Source organism: Dama dama, chromosome 20 (assembly GCF_033118175.1).
Source record: "Dama dama isolate Ldn47 chromosome 20, ASM3311817v1, whole genome shotgun sequence".
In the NCBI taxonomy this organism is placed as follows: Eukaryota; Metazoa; Chordata; class Mammalia; order Artiodactyla; family Cervidae; genus Dama; species Dama dama.
This window is the reverse complement of record NC_083700.1, coordinates 13,951,851-13,973,724: the sequence shown is the minus strand read 5'-3', so window position 1 is coordinate 13,973,724 and position 21,874 is coordinate 13,951,851. Positions and strand designations below refer to the sequence as shown.

At 40.0% G+C, this 21,874-nt stretch overlaps 1 protein-coding gene across 4 annotated transcripts; it reads right to left on the bottom strand.

The window, feature by feature from the left end:
• Nucleotides 1-4,958: 4,958 nt before the first annotated feature.
• FCRL1 (Fc receptor like 1) lies at nt 4,959-21,553 on the bottom strand. Of its 4 annotated transcripts, XM_061120451.1 has the most exons (12): nt 21,304-21,453; nt 17,537-17,940; nt 17,213-17,233; nt 14,294-14,563; nt 11,832-12,119; nt 11,409-11,687; nt 10,956-11,072; nt 9,436-9,463; nt 8,085-8,167; nt 7,807-7,878; nt 7,017-7,048; nt 4,959-6,062 (listed from the first exon to the last, which is right to left on the bottom strand). In XM_061120451.1, the coding sequence occupies exons 4-12, from the start codon at nt 14,514-14,516 to the stop codon at nt 5,991-5,993; spliced, it is 1,194 nt and encodes a 397-aa protein (XP_060976434.1). In that variant the 5' UTR covers nt 14,517-14,563; nt 17,213-17,233; nt 17,537-17,940; nt 21,304-21,453; the 3' UTR covers nt 4,959-5,990. The 4 variants fall into 4 exon arrangements, with proteins under 4 accessions (XP_060976434.1, XP_060976433.1, XP_060976432.1 ...); XM_061120450.1 differs by lacking the exon at nt 17,537-17,940 and having other exon boundaries at nt 14,294-14,527; nt 21,304-21,553; XM_061120449.1 differs by lacking the exon at nt 17,537-17,940 and having other exon boundaries at nt 21,304-21,551.
• Nucleotides 21,554-21,874: the final 321 nt, after the last annotated feature.

Genomic DNA, 21,874 nt, shown 5'->3' with positions numbered 1-21,874 from the left:
ACTTCTAAAAGAGTTATCCCCACATTTGCTCAATTAGAAAAGAGCAGAAGTAAATTTTGGCTTCAGATAATGATTAAGAGACTGAAGTTTTATAGAGCTCAATTTTTTCTTCACAAACAGTACCATTTCCTCAATATTAGTAGAAGTTGCTATAAATCCCTTCTACAGAAGGCATTGCCATTCTTGTGGTGGGGAGTAGAGGTAAACCTAGTCTTGGGGTCTGAGGGGAGACAGAGGCACAGGATGACTTACTGAGGCTCTTGACAGATGTCTGCGTAGCATCTGCAACAGGGAGTTGCCTTTCCTCCATGTGTAAAAATACCACCTGGTAAGTGGCCTAGACTCCCTGGGGATGGCAGGTGCAGAGGGGCCCCCAAGAATCAAGCAATTCAATTTGAAGCTTTCTACTTTCTATTTTAATTGTATGTTTGTGGATTTTCCAAAAGAGAAATGGGTTATGACTTTCATGTGGGAAGGACAATTACTGAGAACTGTGGGCCGTGGGTCATTGACTATCCCATCCCTTAATAGCATCACCTACAGCAGCTTTCTATGGGTATCTTCCTGGCAGCTAAACATCAGTTTGTGACAGAAAAATAAATAAGCACTAAGATCCAAATTATATCCTGGCTTTCAATTTTGATGTTCCTTCAGAGGTTTTTGTTCACTCTTCTAACATGCTCTCCTAGCAACTGTTTAGGTTGCTGGGTATAATAGGTATAATCCCCAGTCAGAAAAAGCATTCATACATTCATTCAGGGATGGATAAATTGTACCTAATTTTTAAAATGCATAGCCAAACAGGTAAGAAGGGAAATTCCTGTATTATAGATTTTAAAAAGGAAGTGAAAATAGAGTATTAAACATGTAAATTACATTACTGTTCCCCTGGGGAGGAGTAGGGGAGAAAGTATTACACTAAATAATTTTTATGGGCTTCACACTTAAAGTCCAAATTGAATCAGGAGACAAAATCTTGTTCTTTACATCTGTGTCTCCATTCCTACCCTGCAAATAGGTTCATCAATACCATTTTTCTAGATTATATATATATGTGTGTGTGTGTGTGTGTGTGTGTGTGTGTGTGTGTTAATATAAGATATTTGTTTTTCTCTTTCTGACTTACTTCCCTATCTATCACAGGCTCTCAGTTCATTCACCTCACAGTTTTGCATTTGTACCTTTTGGACAAATGAACTCACAGAGTGTAGCAAAAAGAACTAGAAAGCAAAAATTCATGAAGAAAGAAACTGGGCCAAAGTGATATTATCATCATAGGAGAATAAGAATTTTCTTCTGTCTTTCCTTTAAGACCACCAACTTAAACAATCACCAAAGAACAAGAGAGCCTTGTGGAAATCCAGGAGTCCAGCAGAGAATTTCCAACACACTATTGGAGCAAAAACTCAGATGTTGGATAGACTAAAGGGGAATATTTAGGTGTGCTGTGTGACAGTGATGGGGAGCAACTCAGAAAGTGGCAGGAAGGACTCTCAGAGGGGACCAAAGGGACATAAATGTTACTAACTGCATCACAGGACCCATCAAGATGTCTATCCATGAACCACAGGGGATGGCATTTGTAAGTTCTTACACATCTGTAATTATTTAAATTTAAATTCAATTCTTCAATCAAGTGGCTGAATGGATAATAAAACAAGGCTTAACTATACGCTGCTCAGAAGAGAGACACATCACCTATAAACACAGAACAAAATAAAGGAATGAACAAACAAATTCTGAGTAAATGAAACCAAAAGAAAGAAGCTATATTTATAGCAGACAAAATAGACTTTAAGTCAAAAGCTATAACTCTGGGACACAGTGGGGGACTGAAAGGGTGGGGTGCATGGAGAGACAAAGAAGGTCATTGTACATAGTCTGCTGCTGCTGCTGCTGCTAAGCCGCTTCAGTCGTGTCCGACTCTGTGCGACCCCATAGACGGCAGCCCACCAGGCTCCCCCGTCCCTGGGATTCTCCAGACAACAACACTGGAGTGGGTTGCCATTTCCTTCTCTAATGCGTGAAAGTGAAGTCGTTCAGTCGTGTCCTACTCTTAGCAACCCCTTGGACTGTAGCCTACCAGGCTCCTCCATCCATGGGATTTTCCAGGCACGAGTACTGGAATGGGGTGCCATTGCCTTCTGGGTTAATTTACCAAGAAGATGTAACAATTGTAAATATTTATGTACCCAACATAAATACATAAATCAAACACAAACAGAACTGAAGGAGAAAGCACCAATACAATAATATTTGGGGACTTAACTACCCAGTGTCTACAGTGAATAGATCATCCAGAGAGTCAATAAGGAAAGAGCAAACTGGAACAACACTATAGACCTAATAGACCTAACAGACATATATGAAACATTCCATCCAACAGCAAAAGAATACACACCATTTTCAAGTACACAGGGAACATTTTCTAAGCTAGATAATATGTTAAGCCACAATACAAGTTCTCAACAAATTTTAGGAGAAATAAATTATATCAAGTTTTTTTTTTCCCCCTACTGTAATGATAGGAAACTAGAAATCAATAGCAGGAGGAAAGCTGAAATTTTACAAATACATGGAAATTAAACAACACACTTATGAACAACCAATGGAACAAAGATGAAAACAAAAGGGAAGTCAAAAAATATCTTTAGACAAAGCAAAATAAAAACATAACACAGCATTACTTGGGAGCACAGCAAAAAGAGTTTAATGAAGAAAGGTTAATGCAAATGCCTAAATTTAAAAAAAGGTTAATGCAAATGCCTAAATTAAAAAGAAAAGAAAGACCTCATTGAACAGCTAGCATTATACCTCAAAGAACTAGAAAAACAAGAACAAATTAAGTTCAAAGTTAGCAGAAGAAAGGAAATAATAAAGATCATGCAAAAATAAATAAAATAGAGAATTGGAAAACATTAGAAGACAATAAACCTGATTCTTTGAAAAGGTAAACAAAATTGACAAATCTATTAAACAAGAAAAAGAGGACTCAGATAAAATTATAAGTGAAAAAAAGGATACATTACAACTAATATCACAGAAATACAAGGTATCATAGGAAACCACTATAAATAATTACATCACAACAATTTGGACTACATAGAGAAATAATTAATGGGTTCCTAGAAACAAGCATTTGAATGGATGCTTTCAAATCGTGGTGCTAGAGAAGACTCTTGAGAGCTCTTCAGACTGCAAGGAGACCAAACCAGTCAATCTTAAAGGAAATCAACCCTGAATATTCATTGGAAGAACTGATACTGAAGCTGAAGCTCCAATATTTTGGCCACCTGATGTGAAGAGCAGATTCATTGGAAAATATTCTGATGCTGGGGAAGATTGAAGGCAGAAGGAGAAAGGGGCAGAGGATGAGATGATTAGATAGCATTTCTGACTCAATGGACATGAACTTGAGCAAACTCTGGGAGATAGTGGAGGACAGGGAAGCCTGATGTGGTGCAGTAATATATTAATTTAATAGATGAAAAATTAAAACTATAAAATTATCTCAATAGGCACAGAAAAGGCATTTGACAAAATGTTTCATGATAACAACTTTCAAAATTGTATATAGAAGGAATGTACCTCCATATAATAAAGGCCATAAATGACAAATCAACAGCTAATATCATACTTAAATGTGAAAGGTTGAAACTTTTCTTCTAATGTCAGGAACAAGCAAGAGTACTCACTCCTACCTATTCTGCTTAATACTAGAAGTCCTAGCCAAAGCAATTAGAAAAAAATTTAAAAAATTTAAAAAGCCATCCAAATCAGAAAAGAAGTAAATTTTTGTTTGCAGATGACATGATTTATATATAGAAAACCCTAAAACGCCACCAAAAAATTGCTAGAAATAATAAAATACAGTTAAGTTTCAAAATAAAAAATAAAGACAAAAATCAGTTGCATTTCTATGCATTAACTACAAATTATCTGAAAAGAATAGCATTAAAAGCAGTGAAATATTTAAGAATAAATTTAACCAAAGGGGTGAAAGATCTATATAATTAAAACTGTATGACATTGATGTAAGATGTAGAAGACACAAATAAATGTGAATATATCCTTTGTTCATGGATTGAGAGAATTAATATTGTTAACTACCCAAAGCCATCTCTAAATTTAATGTAATCCCTATCAATATCCCAAAGACATTCATTTCACAGAAATGTAACAAAGAATTCTAAAATTTGTATGGTGCTACAAGAGTCATCAAATAGCCAAAGCAATATCGAGAAAGAAGAACAAAGCTGAAGACATCACATATCCAGATTTTAAACTATATTGCAAAGCTTTTGTAATAAAAACAGTATGGTATGGACATAAAAACAGACACATAGACAAATGAAACAGAATTGAGAGCCCATAAATAAACTCATGCATGTATGTTCAACTAATAGCTCACAACAGAATGAAGAATACTCAGTGAAGAAAGGACAGTTTCCTTGATAAGTGATGTTGGGAAAGCTGGATATTCATATTCAAAATAATGAAACTGGACTCCTGTCTTACACTATTCACAAAACAAGACAAAAACCATCACATAGATACAAAGAACAAATTAGCAGTTTCCAAAGGGGAAGAGGGGTGAGGATAGCAAAGTGGGTAAGGGAACTAATTATATGGTAATAGACTGAAACTAAACTCCTGATGGTCAGCACACTGTAGTGTAAATAAAAGTAAAATTACAAATATACATATAAAATGTATACACTATTATAAACCAACATTATCACAATAAAAAAAAGAAAAATAGAAGAAACACAAATGAGAAAAAATAAACAAAGAATTTGACAAGTGGAAAATAAAGAAAAGACTGGTAGCTCAAAAATGATTAAAGTTGTGAATTTTATGTTATTTATACTTTGCTAAAACAAAAAAGAAAATATATATTATAATTTATCATATCACAGGATACTACACAGCCTTTTAAAATAGTACAGACTCTAAAATATTTCATGATATTTTATTAAATATATATACTTCTAAATATATTCACATGTATGTAGAAGTGTTACTACAAAAAAATAGAAACATATCTGCAGAGTTAAGATTTTAACAATGCTAAGCTTTTAACAATGGGTACCACTTGTGGTGTTAACTTATAGCGAAGACTTTAACTTTTACATTATATACTTTTCAAATGTTTTAATTTGTGTGTTAGCTTATGATTGTTTTAAAATTAAAATATGGACTTCAAACCATATTATCACATTTCCAAAAAAAAGCATGAATTAAGGAAGAAAACATATTCCTAAAACTTCTAGAAGCTGCAACAAATATAGAACTGTGGATGCAGTGAAACTTACAAAGACTATATCTCATTATAAACACCGCGGCATCTAGATTGGCTTGTGCATATAAAATATGTCATTAAAACTGAATGCAACCACAACAGAATTTTATGTAACTTTGATTTAATTCTAGTTTGGTAATAGTGACCCCCAAATTCACTGAGTCACATATTTTATGGAGGAACAGGATGATCAATCTAAGAAACATGGCTAGAGCTCTGTACTGTTTGCCCAGAGAAAGCCCTTGCAAAAAAACAATATATATATATATATACTGATGCATCTCTCTGTATGGAGCAGTCCCACAAAAATCACTAACCTTGGGTTCAGGCACTCTAAGCTTCACTGTCTCACTACCCCCAAGATCTCAAGTTCTTATATTCCCATCCTGCTTCCACTTACAGAGAGAGAATTTAGAGCAGAGTTTGATCTGTACCTGAAAGAACTAATAGGAATCAAGCTCTAATAACAAAGTTTTTCCCACTTCTGAGTTCAGGTTGGTTCTTCTAGATGATCTCGTCAAAGCTTGAGCAAACTGCACTTCACAGTAGATGCAGAAATAGTTTTATGGAGGAAAGCACCTGGATGAGGTGTACTGGAATGCTAATTCTCCCAGGATCTCTGAAGGACATAATAGTTCTGAGGTTTGGAGTCATGGATGGTTTTCCAAGAGCAGAATCTTCTGTAACTCTACATAACATCGTCATAGTCCATATCTGTAAGATCTGCCTTCTTCAGCCTGGAATATATGGCTGAGGGGTCCTAGGAGCAAAGGTAGAACTTGAGCAGGATAGAACATGGATAGAACTTGAGCAAGGAAAACAAGTAGAACATATTTTCCACGGGTTCTCTTTCTGATCAACCTGGATGCATCCTACCATGGTGCATCACTCAAGACAGAACACAGAGCTTTTTGGAAGACTGTGGCCCTAGGCATTTTCAAAGGGCTTGGTCCCATTGTTGGGCTACAGACATGCTCCTGATGAACTGTAAACTGAACTACATATGCAAAACCTTCTTTCATTTTTATGAGCCTTTATTAGGCCATTCCATGGGCAAAAATTTTTTAAGGGTATCAGAATTTCATATTCATAAACTAAATTTAGCCTGTCGCTAGAGTTTATCAAGGATTTGAATTCTGTTCTGAGACAGTTGGCTGCCACACCACACTAGACAAAATTACAAAGCACCTCTTCTATTTGCACACATGCAAAGTTGGAGTTTCTGCAATTTTCTGAAAGCAATTTTGTGTTATTAGTGAAGTCTTGAATTGATCAAGGTTTAGAAATTACCAATTTTTCAATGACAAAAATCACTCTTAGTTTCATTTTATTCAATATCAATTTAGTTTTTGACATGTTGTTTGGCTAGCCTTACAGCACAAAGTGATGTATGCATGGTTCAACAGTATTTCAGAAGAAAGATTTTTGGACCAATAGAACTTTTAGACTAAGCATGCACTACAGTTAAGCTACAAACCTTCATACATCCATTGCTAAAAATATGCATATGTGAGCCTCTAAAATTATCTTATATAAAGACATTTTACTGTTGTAATTGGATGTTTTTATCCCCATTGTATAGGGAGATAAAAATAGGAGATAGATGATGAAATCTTTTGTTTTTCCTAAGTGCCCATAGTTGTAGAAGTTTGAGACCCAGTCCCCAGAAGGGGAGTGAAAGAGCAAGGAAGAAAGAACAAAGATTCTAACTCACCATATCCCCAGGATGTATCCCCAGGGGTGATTCTGTGAAGACAAATAGATGTGAGATTCCCTTTAGAGTCCTTCCTTAAATTAACGTTAATAAAGGCTTCTTCCTCTCCTATTTCCTGTAACTTGCATCCATTGATATTTTCTGTCTTGCTTTTCTGCCTATCACAAATATGGCTAGGAAAATTGGCACATGCAGGTGTGAGGGCCAGACGGTCCCTCCTAGCATTTGTTGTTGCTGTTTAATTGCTAAGTTGTGTCTGATTCTTTGGCAACCCTATGGACTGTAGCCCACAAGGCTCCTCTGTGCATGGGATTTCCCAGGCAAAAACATTGGAGTGGATTGCCATTTCCTGATCCAGGGGATCTTCCTGACCCAGGGATTGAACCTGCAGCTCCTGCATTGGCAGGTGGATTCTTTACCAACTGAGCACTAGGGAAGCCCCCCTGGCATCAATACCTCTCAGTATTTCTGTGTGCATCAAGCACGGGATGGGGCTACAGCCACAGCTAGGCAGCCTTTGGGGTGCTATAGGGAACACAGAGTTGGTACCATTTCCAAGGCTGCCATCAGACAGGAAATGAGATACACAAGTTGGCATCCTCACTGGGACCTACTCAAGGCAGCTTCCAGACCACAGGCCAATCTTCAGATAGGCATAGCAATACTCATACTCAATTCCAAGGGTAGAAGCAGCAGTGCCAGCTGCCATGTTGCCATACACAGTCACTGATTATCCTCCTGGCTCCAGGAAAGACAAAATCAGGGACAAACTCACACTCTCTTGTCTCACCTGCTGCTGATGGCTGTTCCTGTTGCACACGGTACACCAAAGAATAAACCTCATCCCCACTTACAATATTCACTGAAAGAGAAGGAAGCATCATTATATGACACAGCCCCTTCTTCTAAACATTTAATTCACTCTGTACCTACTACCTATCACAGCCATGACGGCAGATGAGTCACTGATTTGTAGAGGTGGCGGGGACACAGCAGACTCAGGTTCGGTTCAGAGACATCACCAGCCCCCTCTGCCTACTTCGGCCCAGGTCATTTGGGAAGCCTCACCATTTTCATAGTCAGGGTGTAGTTCCTCTGGGGCTTGTGAGTTGAAGTAGTTGGATTCTTGGGGTACAGGATTGGGAATGCTCCTGCAAACACAGAAACATACATTATCTCTTTGGGATAGAATCCCAGATGTTCCAGACATAACTATCTGGGACCATGAGTAAAACAGTGAAGGAGAGAAGCCTGAAGGAGGAAATGTCCTGAGAGAATGCTAATTTATGTGGAAATCAGCAATCAGCATAGCTGTCTGGTACAAGCCATCACTCTATGCTTGCAGTGAGCAGGGCATTGCTGAGCATCCATAGAGTACATATTCCAGGAGTGTAAGGTCCTTATCTGACAGCTCTCTATGGTATCGCCCACACCCAGGATAGTGATATTTGCATCATAGGTGCTCAGTAAATATTGAATGAAAAAATATTTATTTACTCCAGATGGAAAGCAGTTGCTATATAGAACAAGCAGCTTGAGGAAGGAAAAGATAATGGTCTTGCATATACATGTATTACTGAAAAATTTCAGTACATCTAATTTGTAATTGGAATTACAAATAGATGAAATCAGTAATTTCAACTATTCTGATTTGCAAAAAAGTCTAGTTTTTACTGGCAAAAATAATAACATGCTATAAAAATGTATCAACTAAATACTGATATTTCCCAATGAAAGTATTTTAAAAATCTTTTCTTCCTCTAAATCAACAAGGGCCTACTATATAGCACAGGGAAATTTACTCAGAGTTTTGTAATAGTGTATAAGGGGAAAGAATCTGAAAAAGAATATATTAAGATAGCTGAATAATTGTGCTATACACCTGAAAATAACACAATTATCAACTATATGTCAACAAAATAAAATCAGAAATAAATTTTTAAAAATATCTTCCTCCTTTAATCTTCTAAGAAATGTCATCAACAATTTTTCAGTATGTTGATTATTCTCTGGCCTGTATTCTGGAAATGTGTGTATATCTTAACTACTCTAAAATACTTCAAATCTCTCAAAATCTTTCCATGTGTTCATGATTTCTGGAACTCAATAAAATGATTTACATACTCTCAGATATTGGTTAATTGATCGAATAAATGTATGAAACTGATCGATATAGTATAGCTTTCTTATTCAGCAGACTTAGTGAAGGAGATGTTAGGACAAATGATGAAAGGATTTAAATTAATTAGTTACATAAAAGAAAAGGAATAGCAAATGAAGTTACCAGTGGAAGAACTCTGGAGTGGCAGTTTTAGGTGTGATAAAACATGGAGAAAAGCTGACAAGAGAGAACAATTCAAGAATATTTTAATAGATTTATCTATATTATCAGCGCACACAGAGCAAACAGAGGTCTCACCTGACTGCATCCTTGGCTGTACGTCTGCCTGAAAGTCAAACAAATGAACAAACATGTCAGTGGAGCAACTCTCTCAGTGTTTCATACAGTCCTTGTGCAGGGAATGTGTCTTGTTCTAGCACGCCCATTGCAAGGTGCTCTTTTGTGCCCAGAGTACATCTTGGCAATTATTTGGGCAGATCCTTCATACTGCAGTTGAAGAGCTTTAGGTCCAGAATAGTCCATTGAGTTGGCAAAGGCAGTTAATATCAACACTGGACTTGAGCCATAGCCTCTGTACCCAGACCTATAACATTTTTTGGCTTTGGCTTTACAACCATACAGTCTAATCCTGAAAGTGCCCCCCTGGTGGCTGAGGTAGTAAAGAATCTGCCTGCAATGCAAGAGACCCAAGTTCAGTCCCTGGGTTGGGAAGATCTCCTGAAGAAGGGAATGACTACCCACTCCATTATTCTTGCCTGGAGAATTCCATGGACAAGGGAGTCTGGTGGGCTACAGTCCATGAGGTTGCAAAGAGCTGGACACAACTGAGCAACTAACACTCACTTTTCAACCTAATCTTATCATGACAAAATGCACTGCCACAGACATTACAGTTTGGGTGAGGTCTCCAAATATGCCTGAAAATCTTGGAATTTAAGCCTGAATCTCGCATCCTCTCTTGCCCCATTTCCAACTTGCTCTATGGAGAACAGGAAACCTGAGATTAAATGCAAATAAATATGTAATTATCAGTTGAAATGAAGTGTGAAGCTATTGGTACTCTGATTAAGAACGTGCGCTATGATTTGCTTAGTCACTCAGTCATGTACGACTCTTTGTAACCTCATGGACTGTGGCCCGTCAGGCTCCTCTGTCTATGGGGGTTCTTCAGGCAAGAATACTGGAGTGGGTTGCCTTGCCCTCCCCCAGAGGATCTTCCAAACCCAGGGATCGAATCCAGGTCTCCTGCATTGCAGGCAGATTCTTTACCGGCCGAGCCACTTAGAAGAGAATTGTAGGCTGTGTGGCCAGGTGAAGCCTCTTGGAGAAAATGACATTTAAACTGAAAAGTGACAAAGACAACAATGAACAGACTGTGTGAATGCATGGTTGAGCATTTCAGGGAGAAAAAAATCATGTGACAGTATTCTAAAGCAAATAAGAATTAGTGCATTGACTTTAACTGGGAGATAGTCAGTATGACTGGAACTGTTCATTGTATTTCTCTTCCAGTGGCTGATTAGTTATTTTAAATAGTTACATTTTTGTATAAACATTAAACCACTGAAGTTCAAGGTATCAGCTTAACCTCAACTGATAACATGTGGGGATGAAGGGTTTTACTAAAAACTTTCACTACTTTAATAGATACTGACCTGTGTGCTGGAAAGTTGAGGGGAGGGCCTGTGAGCAAATCTGTAGGCAAGGTAGCTAATGGAATATATTCATCCTTAATAGTATAGATGTCACAAATCTAGCCTTATTTCAGTGAAAACAAAGGTCACAGTAACAAAATACCAATCTCTATAAATACTAACCTATTTTTCTCTTGAGCCAGAAGCAAAATAATATGGCCAAAGTGGTGGGAGCAAGGATGCCAAGCAGCAACTCAATGATTCCTGAAGTAAGAACTTCATTTCTGTCTTCCATATGAACTGAAGGAAGAGACCTGTAAATGAGCTGCCAAGAAGGGCTTGGGTTTGGGGAGCAGATATTTTGAGCATGGATTGAGGCCATTCCTGCTCTTCCTGGGGCAAGTGGGATTTATTTATGCACCTCTGGACTTGCAGCTTATCACATTGATGAGAGGAGAAGAGAGGAACCAGCCTTGATGTCCTCACAGCCCCTTGGATACATCCCCCAGGACAGGACTACCTGCAAAGCCTCATCTTTGGTAGCATACCCACCAGCAAAACTGTGGGGTCAGCAAAACTCTTCCAGGATGCTGAGAAGAAACATTGACCAAGACAGCTCCACAACTCAAGCTATACCTTTGATGTTGAGTGGTACCCCCTCACTGCGCTGGGCCACCTGGCCATTGTTGGCCTCGCAGTAGTAGTTTCCAGAATCTTCTGCAGTCAGAGAGAGGTTGAAGGACACTCCTCCTCCAAACGAGGCTGAGCTGTTCCCAAGAGTGACATTTTCATGATAAAACTGGTACAGGATTGGCGGAGAGCCTCTCTGGGCTTCACAGTGAAGTTCCACCATGTGCCCCACCACCAGCTGGGGCCCAGGAGCCCTGAGGGTGAGGACAGGGCGAGACACTGGAACTGCGAGAGATAGTAGACTGTCACAGAGGGGTCTCTGATGATGGCACACTCCCAATCCCTGCCCACAGAGGCTCAACCCCAGTGAACTTTCTCAGGGTGCCCCCGGGGAACATGCTGGCTGAGCTGAAGGGCAGTGGAACTTACTTCTGACAGTGATGCTCACTAGCTCACTGAGGCTGGGGCCATAGCCATTGTCAGCTGTACAGTAATACTGGCCAGAGTCACTCTCTCTCACTGCAGGAATCTCACATGTTGCCATCAGTGAACGCTGGGTCTTTGTTTTCAGGCTTAAACCCCGGGCACCTCTGTACCAGTAGAAGATGATATCTCCTGTGCCCCCAGTGACCAAACACACAAGAACCAGCTTCTCTCCCTCCATCAGGTGTCCACCTGGAGGTTGTATCTCCAAGCTCACGTTACCAACAGGGACTCCTACATGAATACAAGACAACACAGGAAGGCCCTGAGTAGGGAAGGTTTCAGGGACAGGGTACTTGTGACAGTCCTGAAAGCAAAGGCCTCCGGTCAAGTCAAAAGTTTATATAAAGGTGGGATGAGGGACAGGTGAGGAATCCTGCTGATTCATAATTGGCACTGGTTGGGTTGATGATGGCAGGGTAAGAAAGACACCATAATATTCCTATGGAGATTGCAGTGTCTTCTCCCTGCCTAGAACAGTGTGATTACCAGAACCCTGATCTCTCAAACTCCCATGTTTCAAGGCACAGTAGTATAGTGGTTACAAGTCTAGGTTACAAAGCAAACTGCCTGGGTTGGAATGTTGGTTCCAACTCTTCTTGTGTGTGCTTGCTTGTTCGAATTATTTGTTCTCTGAGACTCAATTTTCCATCTGTAAAATGGAGAAGATAATGGTAGCTACCTCCTACAGTTGTGAGGGTTTAATTAAACATGTGTGAAGCACTAGAACAGGGTCTGTGGCATATGAACCATCCAATGGCTTTTGTAGAGATCCAGGCCCACAGTGTTGAGTTTTGAGCAAGTTTGGGAAAGCTCAGCTTTCAGGAGGTATTAACATTTGCTTACGGTAGTATGGATACCTCTTTGTTTGAGAATGGGAGAGGATGTCAGAAATGTCAACCCTGATATGGGATAACGTGGTTCAGAATCACAAAACACCTTCAATTCCTTTTTATCTTTCAAAGTCAGACCTCAACTTCTCTTCCATAAGCCCTTCCCCCTTTCCTCAAAGCCTCCTCTTACCTCCTCAGTCAGATTTATCCCTTCTCTACAGTTTTTATCAATAGTCAACCTGTACAACATGACCACCCTAGTTGTTTCAGATGCCAGCCAAGTGTCAGTTTCTCACAGTCAGGAACCACATATTATGCAACTTTCTCCTCCACACCCTCCAGCACAATGATGAAATACGGTAAGGTCTTTATAAACATTCTTTTGTTTGCTTAAACAGGAATAGCAGGAATAAGGGAAGACTGCTTAAGAACTCTTATAAAATAAATATTAAGCTGTTTTCTAAACATCTATTTTAAATATTATTCTTTTAGGTTGAATCAATCAAGTCTTAAAAGTTGAAAGTTATTTGAGTTTATTGCCAGTAAATTAAGAGATACCATAACTTCACATGCCTCACTTTGACATTTATGGTGTCATCTGTTAAAATACCGCTTATGATGTGGAAAAATTAAGATTCTCATATAGTTCTGGTGGAGTGAATGATTCAGCCACTTTGGAAGTCAGTCTGGCAGTTCGGTTACCCAGCACTTCAACTCCTAGTTCTACACCTAAGAGAATTGAAAGCATATACCTATACAAAAATTTGTGCATGAGTGTTCACAGCAGATTATCCATAACAGTCAAAAATGGAAATAGCCCAAATGTCCATCAACTGATAAACTGATAAATAAAATGCAGTATATTCATATGATGAAATGTTATTCAGCTGTAAAAGGGAATGAAGTATTGATACATCTAAACATCAAGGAATCTTGAAAATATTGCCTAAGTGAAAGTAGCCAGTGACAAAGGACAGCGTGTTACATGATTCCATTTATATGATGGAATCAGAATAGGATTTCCTATTTTCAGAATAGGAAAATCCATGGAGATAGAAAGTACATGGGTGGCTGCATAGAGCTAGGGAGAGAGGAGGGGGAAATGGGGACTGACTGATAATGAATAAGGGATTTGTTTGGGGGATGATGGAAATGGTCTAAAGCTGATCGTGGTGAAGGCTGTCTAACTGTGAATGTCCTAAAAACTAATTGTGCACTTCAAATGGGTGGATTTTGCACTATGTGAATTATATATCAATAAAACTGTTATTTTAAAAAGCTAAAGAGAGGTCCCTGGGGGTCCAGCGGTTAAGACTCTGCCTTTCAGGGCAGAGGGCTTGAGTTCAATCCTTTGTTGGGGAGCTAAGGTACCACATGCTGTGGGATGTAGCCAAAAGTTTAAAAAATTATCAACTAAGTTTTTTTTTAAAAAATGACTCTGATAAACAGAAGTTTAGGTACATGCCTCAAACAGCACCCATGCATGCAGGAGCAGAACACAATAGTTAGGTAAGACCAGACTCATGTCTCTGCACGTCTTGGCCCACCCCAGCAGAGGTCCCCACTGGCACTCACTGTGAACTGCTATCTGGACTCTTCGGCTCAATTTGAATTTGATAGATGTTATCTTTGCTTCACACCAGTAGGACCCTGAGTCTGCCTTCCGCACGGCAGGAATCCGGAATTCCGGGAGGCTATTCGAGTCCAGCCCTAGGGGCCGACCATCTCTGTAGAAGCGGAACTGGAGCTTGGCATCCAACTTCTGTGGAGGGGGCTGGGTCTTACAAGTCAGGGTCATTGTTTTCCCCTCTATGGGTGGAGAGGGGCTGACTATCAGTAACAGTTCTAGAGGGAAGAAATAAACACATATTCTAGGGCAATGGAACTCAGAGATCCTGATCAGAAGCACTTTGCATTCTCAGCAAGACTCAGAGAACCAGCTCATTGACACACAGATCACGTCTCACATTACCACCCCGTCTGGACATGGCCCATGGGCTTTCAACTGCTCACACACAACTGTTCCCATCCTGCCCCTACAAAGTGTCACTTCCTTCCACAAGGCAAACCCTTCCCTTTGACCTGGCTCTTACTCTTTGAAGTTTCTATCCATGACCTGAAAACACTCTTGGGATGCAGGGATACTGATGACTGTCACTAGAGTTGGCATTGAAGAAGGCGAAGCTCCAAGTTTTAGGAAAATATATTTCATTTACCCTTGTGATAAGCTGTACTTGTCATTTTCTTCTGTTCCCCTTTCCCTGATGTCTCAGACCCACATTATCTCTTTCAGAGGTAGAATATGACACATGGAAGGTCAGTCAGTTTGGGAAATACTCAGATGAACTTGATTTCTTTACTATTCTTTCCTGCCCCTTTTATTGGAATTCCTAATGGAAGGAACAAGCATGCACTTGCCAAGAAATAGTCTGCAGCCACACATCCATGTGGCCCAGATCCCTTGCTCTGGGACCTCTATACAAACGCTTACAGAAGCCGTGTATCCTTTTTTGGCCATAGGGACTCTTTTCTGGATGAATTAAAGATGAGTAAAGTTGTATTCTGCTTTCATCTTACATCTGTATCTATCCCAGTTGCAGCAGTTCATAAAATATCAAAAGCCCTGATAGCATTTGCTCATAGGCATTTGTTTATCCAACCTTCAGAGACTCTGTTCTTTGAGAAGTTTTAAGAATATTCTTAAGAAAAGCCTCTTTGTCTCCTTATCAGGTAAAAATGTTAAGTGCTCTAGATCACTAAGGGGTGATTACTGGTCCAGCATCTATAATCTCCAAGCCTTCCTGTCAGAATGCTTTACCCTTGGACTCTTAAACAATTCAATTCAACCATGGTACTATGATAGCTCAGTTGGTAAAGAATTTGCCTGCAATGCAGGAGACCCTAGTTCAATTCCTGGGTCAGGAAAATCCGCTGGAGAAGGGATAGGCTACCCTTTACAGTATTCTGGCCTGGAGAATTCCAGGGACTATCTAGTCCATGGGGTCACAAAGAGTCAGTCACGACTGAGCAACTTTCACTTTCATGGTACCCAAATGTTTGCCTGTGCTGCGGCATGGAATACCCTGTGCATTTAGTCATTTTCTCTCCTTGGAAAATTGTAATCCCCAGAGGACTGAGGAGCAACACAGCCTTGGGAGCAGGGCAGGGAAGGGAATTTTTAAAAAGGCAACTGTAACCCACTCTTCTGAATGGGTCTGAGGTGAAGATGGAGTAGGACACTGGACAGGGCAGTTTGCACAGGTCCAAAGGTCAGTCTTGCAGTTCAGAGCTTGTTTCAGAAAATTCTCAGTCACAGAGACTACCTGGAAAATTCCTGGTGGCCAAAGCTTTGTTTCTTCATCCTGGATGTAGCTTTAAATTTCTACTGAGGCTACAATGAGTCACACACACTTGTGGAGTAAAAGTAGAGCCAGGTGCAAGGCATCATGGCATCAACACAAGGTGTGAGTTAGCCTTGGACAAACATCAGGTGAGTAACTGAGTATTTCTGGTCATAGGAATTCCTGTGCTTCCTAGTTGCACATGAAGCCTGTGTTGGAGTAGCAGGATAACCTCTTTTATACCTGCACAAGAGAACAGTCTTCGATATATTGTTGTTGTTGTTGTTGTTCAGTTGCCAACTCAAGTCCAACTCCTTGTATCCCATGGACTGCAGCATGCCAGGCTTCCCTGTCCCGCACCATCTCCTGTAGTTTGCCCAAGTTCATATCCATTGAATCAGTGATGCCATCCAACCATCTCATCCTCTGTCACCCCCTTCTCCTTCTGCCATCAGTCTTTCCCAGCCTCAGGGTCTCTTCCAATGAGTCAGCTGTTCGTATCAGGTGGTCAAAGTATTGGAACTTCAGTTTCATACTTTATTGGAAGATTTATTCTGGGGGAAAATTTCCTTCCCTCCTTGCCTGGTAAAAATAAGACTGAATTGGGAGCAAAGTAACGAAGTAAGCTTGCATAAACCAGAGTCTGAGAAAGAAATCACACTGAGATAACAGTTACAGCTGAGAGGAGGGCTGGAAATAGGAAGAAGGCAGCAGTCTACAAATTGTATGTGCCTCGAGCACTGGCTATAATGTTGTTCTCTGCGGAGGTATGACTTTGGCATTTTCTTCAGTCCTCTAGTGGTGCACCCAACTGGGGAGCACACAGGGGCTTTGGAGCTCTTTGAGCAGAGAGCAGAGATTCTTCCATCAGTCTTCAGCAGTCCCTGACTTCCTTGTGCAAACAGCATCACCCTCCCTAAACTGAGATGTCCCAGTAAAAAAAGACTGTCTAAAGATCAGAGCAAGACCCACTCTATCAGCTGAGTATGTACACGTCACATGCAGAGACTGGCGTGAACACAAGCAATCTGGGCCCAAGGGAGCTGCTGTCGTCTATATACTGGATACCAGACAACCAACCACAGACTTCATGCACTAGCTCAAGTAACAAGATACCCACAGATCATGAAGAAGAAAAGGAAGTGACACTCACCAATTGATTCGCAGAGTGGAGCTGGGAGAGAATTCAGCAGAGATCCGTCAGTACGGGGTGGCAAATCCCAAACGTATCTAAAGTTTTACTCCCCCGAGGATTTGCCCAACAACTCACCTTCCTTTTCTTGTGCCCTTCCTCTCTCCTTTTTCTCTCTGTTCTTCTCTTTTTCCCTCCCTACCACTTTATTTTTCTACCCCTTCCCTGCCCTGCTTCCTTCCTCCTTTCTCTCTGATCCTTTCCCCATATTCCACTTCAACCACCTGCCTACAAAATGACACACACTTCTGTTTTGTGATCAAAATTTCCGATAGTTTCTCTCACCTGTGATTATGAGATGGTATCTTTTTCCATAACTACTTAGTGACTTCCTTCCTCAAGCACATTATCCTCACCTCATCTCTCAGAAGTCTGATGACTCAGCTCTAAAGACTTGTTGACTCATCAGCAAGGAGAGTGCACCAGGTCATATGCAAGACATGATGCCCCTTTATTTGACAGCTTCAGAGCAGAGGAGGCTTAGGTCCAGATAAAGAATTCAGGTTTCTCCAAAGATTCTCTTATCCCTCAAGAATTTACCATAATATTATAGCATATGGTTAAAAATGGAAAATTCTGGGGGAGATGTAGGCTTTGTAGTGAGATGATGTTGATTTGAATCCTGGCTCTTCCTCTTATGAGCTGTGTGACTCTGGGAAAAACACTTTACCCCTCTGTGCTTTAGTTTCCTGTAAAATGGAGATAATAATAAACCTACCTCACAGAGTTCTGTGAAGATTAAATGAGTTGATATCCACAAAACACTTGGAAGAATGTCTGGAATTCATCTAGCATTCAGTAACTTTTATCTCACTATTATTATCTATTTTAGCCCAGTTTAGTCTGAGATGCCTACAGTTTTAGAATAAATGTTTATTTGAATAACTAGCTCCTCAGGTACAAGAAGAGAATCAATGAGGGCTAGCATAAAAATTACATTTTATTTACTCATCCATACAACAAATAATTTTGAGTGCTTATTGTAAGTCAGGCCTTGTACATTGCACTTAGGTTGCAGGAGTGACCTTGAATGACAATCTTTTCCCTTAAGGAATTTATATTATAGTGGAAGAGATTCAGTTAAAAAATAAATATGGGCTGATTAATGTTGAAGTTTGACTGAAAACAACAAAATTCTATAAAGCATTTATCCTTCAATAAAAAAATAAATAAATATGCAACATGATCTCAGAGAATGGTCAGTGCTATATGAAAAATAAAACAGAAAAATAAGTTTCAGAGTATCTTGGGATGGTCTTGACTATTTAGATAGATGTCAACTGAGTAGAAACATGAATGGAATTAGAGAGCAAGGCTTCTGAGTATTTGGGAAAAAAACAACATTCCTGGCAGAGAAACAGTAAACACAGAGAGCTCGAGAGGAAATGAGCTTGTCCAAGGCAGAATGAGAAGGCAGGTGCACCTGGAACTGTCTAGTTGAGGGGGAGAGTGGTTGATAGTTTTGTGTGAGAAGTAAGCAGGGGCCTGTCACAGAAGCCTTGGTGGACTTGGTCATAGCTTTGGATTTCATTCATGGTATAATTGGGGACCATGGACAGTTCTGACTTGATATCCATTTGTAAAATCACTCTTCCACTGTGGAAAGAACTATAGACTTGCAAGAAAAGCAGGGAGAAAATCAGTGGGAGTTTAATCTTGAAGAGTGAGGATGATGGCTCAGGTTAGGCAGTACTGGTGCTGTGATTGAGACAAATTTCAGTATAAGTTTGGAGGTAGAATCAATAGGAATTCCTTGTGGATTGAATATAAAGTATAGAGGAAAGAGAGGAATTAAGTGTATCTAGGAGTATACTAGGAAGAATGTTGGTGATGTTTACAAAGATGGAGGAATGGTAGGGAGAAATAGGTTAAATTCCATGGTGGTGGTGGTGGTTCATGTAAGTCAAAGGATCTGTTTGGACATGTTGGGATTAAAATACATATTAGACAGTTGGATAGCAGTTGAATATATGCAAGGTGTTCAAAAGTGAGATCAAAGTTGGATAAGTAACTTGATTTAAAGGTGTTTAAAATGGCACATAAAATGACTAAAGTATATAACTTGGGAAATGAGTATGGATGGAGAAAATCTATATGCCAATCTTGGGAAAGTCAAACACTTTGAGATCAGTAAAGCATCCAGTAATAAGTTAGAAAGAAAACCAACAGAATATAATATTAAGAAGCCAAATGGGAAAGTATTTCTAGAAGTTGGAATGGTCAACTATGGTCTGAGATGTAGAACAAAATGAGAAATAAAAATCGAATCCTGGGTGAAGCATCATAGAGGTGGTTGATGATATTAATCAGAGCAGTTTTAGTGGAGTGGTAGAGGCAAAGATTTATTGAAGGGGGACCAAGAAAGGATAAGGAAGAACTACAAGGACCTAAAACTGTTTAACAATATCCAAGGGTTGGGAAGCGTTGACTCTAAAGGGATTGAGGACTTGAGGGAATTTTTTAGGTGATAGAAATGTTCTGTATTTTGATTGTGGTGGTAGTCACATGACTCCAAATCTTTGTCAAAAATCAAAGTGCATCAAAAAGTTAATCTTACTACAAAGAAAATTGACAATGAATTTTAAAAAGAAAGGATGGGAGGAGGTCAGGTAAAGATAGCAACTCTCTGAAAACTATAAAGGGATAAACTGAATGGTGAAGCAAATGAAGGTTACATTTTTATGATTTTAAAATAGAAGATATTATAGCATACTTATGTATTTATAGGAAGAGCCCAGGATGGAGAAACATTTTGATAGTGGGACCAGGGAATCTGGGCCCAATGCACAAGTGGAGAATCCTGCCTTCAATAGGATGAGGGAAAATATATCCATAATATGGGGAGAAAAGGCACAGTATGTAAATACAGAGGTGGACAGGTTGATAGATACAGCAGTGGAAAGATGAAGAATTTTTTTTTGATTGCTTTTATTTTTCTCAGTGTTCTAAATTAAGAGTAACAAGAGAAAAGTTTGAGGAGAAAGGAGGGAGTATGAGGAAGTGGTCATCAAAAATGGAAAAGCATTGACTCTGAAAGAATAGGAGGATTGTGTGGCACCTCTGATAGCCACCTGAGATTGGTTTACTACATTTAGAAAGAAAGAAAGGCAGCAGGATTGTCCCTTTTGTTTAGGGTCACATTCAGTTGCTCAGGCACAGGTGTAAAGCATGCAGAAAAGAATGTCAGTCAGAAGAGCACTATGGGGAAGAGAGGTGATGATGTATCCAAGAGAGTATTGTGATGAACTCTGAGAAGTGAGGACACAGAGTGTAGTAATTGACAATGGAAAAGTAAGACTGGGGAGTGGAAGGCATGTTGAAACTGGAGCACTAGAGAAAGTGAGCTGAAGTATGCTGTAACTGGATGGGAAGGTGGATGCTGAAATCAAAGACTTTGGAAGTGGGATGGTTGTTGGTAATCACAAGTTCTGGGGTTTGATGGTAGGAATAGGGGAAGGCAAGGAAGAATGGGGTCCTCCCTGGTGGCTCAGATAGTAAAGAATCTTCCTGCAATGTGGGAGACCCAGGTGATCCCTGGATCAGGAAGCTCCCCTGGAGAAGGGAATAATTACCCACTCCAGTATTCTTGCCCAGAGAAAGAATTCCATGGACAGAGGAGCCTAGCAGGCTACAGTCCATGGGATTGCAAAGAGTCAGAGACAACTGAGTGACTAACACACAACACAAGGAAGAAAATAGGGAAATCATTTTGATGATAAGAAGGGAAAGGGACTAAGAGGCCAATTTGTTGTATGAATTATCTTTGTGGCTATCAGAACCACCAAGAACAAAGTCAGAATCAATAGAGGAAAGAAAGACAGAAAGTGAACACATACTATGAGATAAAAACTAAAATGGCAGTTTTCTTCCAAAATCTGGCTCTCCAGTATCTATGATTTTCTGCCCAGCTCTGAGCCCTCACTGGGGAGTAAAGATCTGAGCACACCTGACCATCACTGGGCAGAAACTCAGTCCTGAGAAGCCCCAAAGCTTCAGAAGGCAGGGTGCAAGAGGATAGAACCCCATACCCTTCTCTGAGTTGTCCTACTCACCACAGATCAGCAGCAGGAGCCTCAGCAGCATGAGGACCAGGTTGGGGAGAGGACATGGAACTGAAGGTACTGTCTCATCAAAACAAGAATTGGCCTTAGATTCAAGAGGCTGTGGCTTGTCAGAAGTTTGAGGAAGTCAGGATCAGAAGTCACATGATCGGAAGCACACGTGTACAGAAATAGAAGGAACAAGAGTCTTCTGAGAGCCACTCTGTTTCCTCTGCTCTGGAGGCCAAGAAAATTAAATACACTCCTGTTTATAGTTTGATTCTATTTCCAAATTTTGAAGACAGTACATATTAATACATCAGTGCCTTCTTTAAGAACTCGGGTAGCTCAAACTAAAGGCAGATTCTGACTTTGATGGGCGTCTCATCAGGCAGTGGTCCTGCTGAAATTCAAATGGCATGTTTGTCATTTTTAGTAAGTGTGTCTTCTCAACCATATCTAATGAGCACATCCTTTTGCCTTGCAGCAGCCTCTACCTTAATCACCCTACACACACAAGTGTCAGTAAGACAGGGAAGAGTGGGCTGTCACCCAGGTTGTGGGTAACGTGTGACAGTCGTTG

Excerpts from the sequence above, each read along its gene's own strand:
- FCRL1 (XM_061120449.1), bottom strand. The coding sequence starts at position 21,334 with ATGCTGCTGAGGCTCCTGCTGCTGATCTGTG. Across the intron at positions 8,168-9,435 it reads ACAGCCAAGGATGCAGTCAG|GAGCATTCCCAATCCTGTAC; the intron begins GTGAGACCTCTG and ends CTGTGTTTGCAG. Across the intron at positions 6,063-7,016 it reads GGATACATCCTGGGGATATG|GACCCCTCAGCCATATATTC; the intron begins GTGAGTTAGAAT and ends CTTTGCTCCTAG.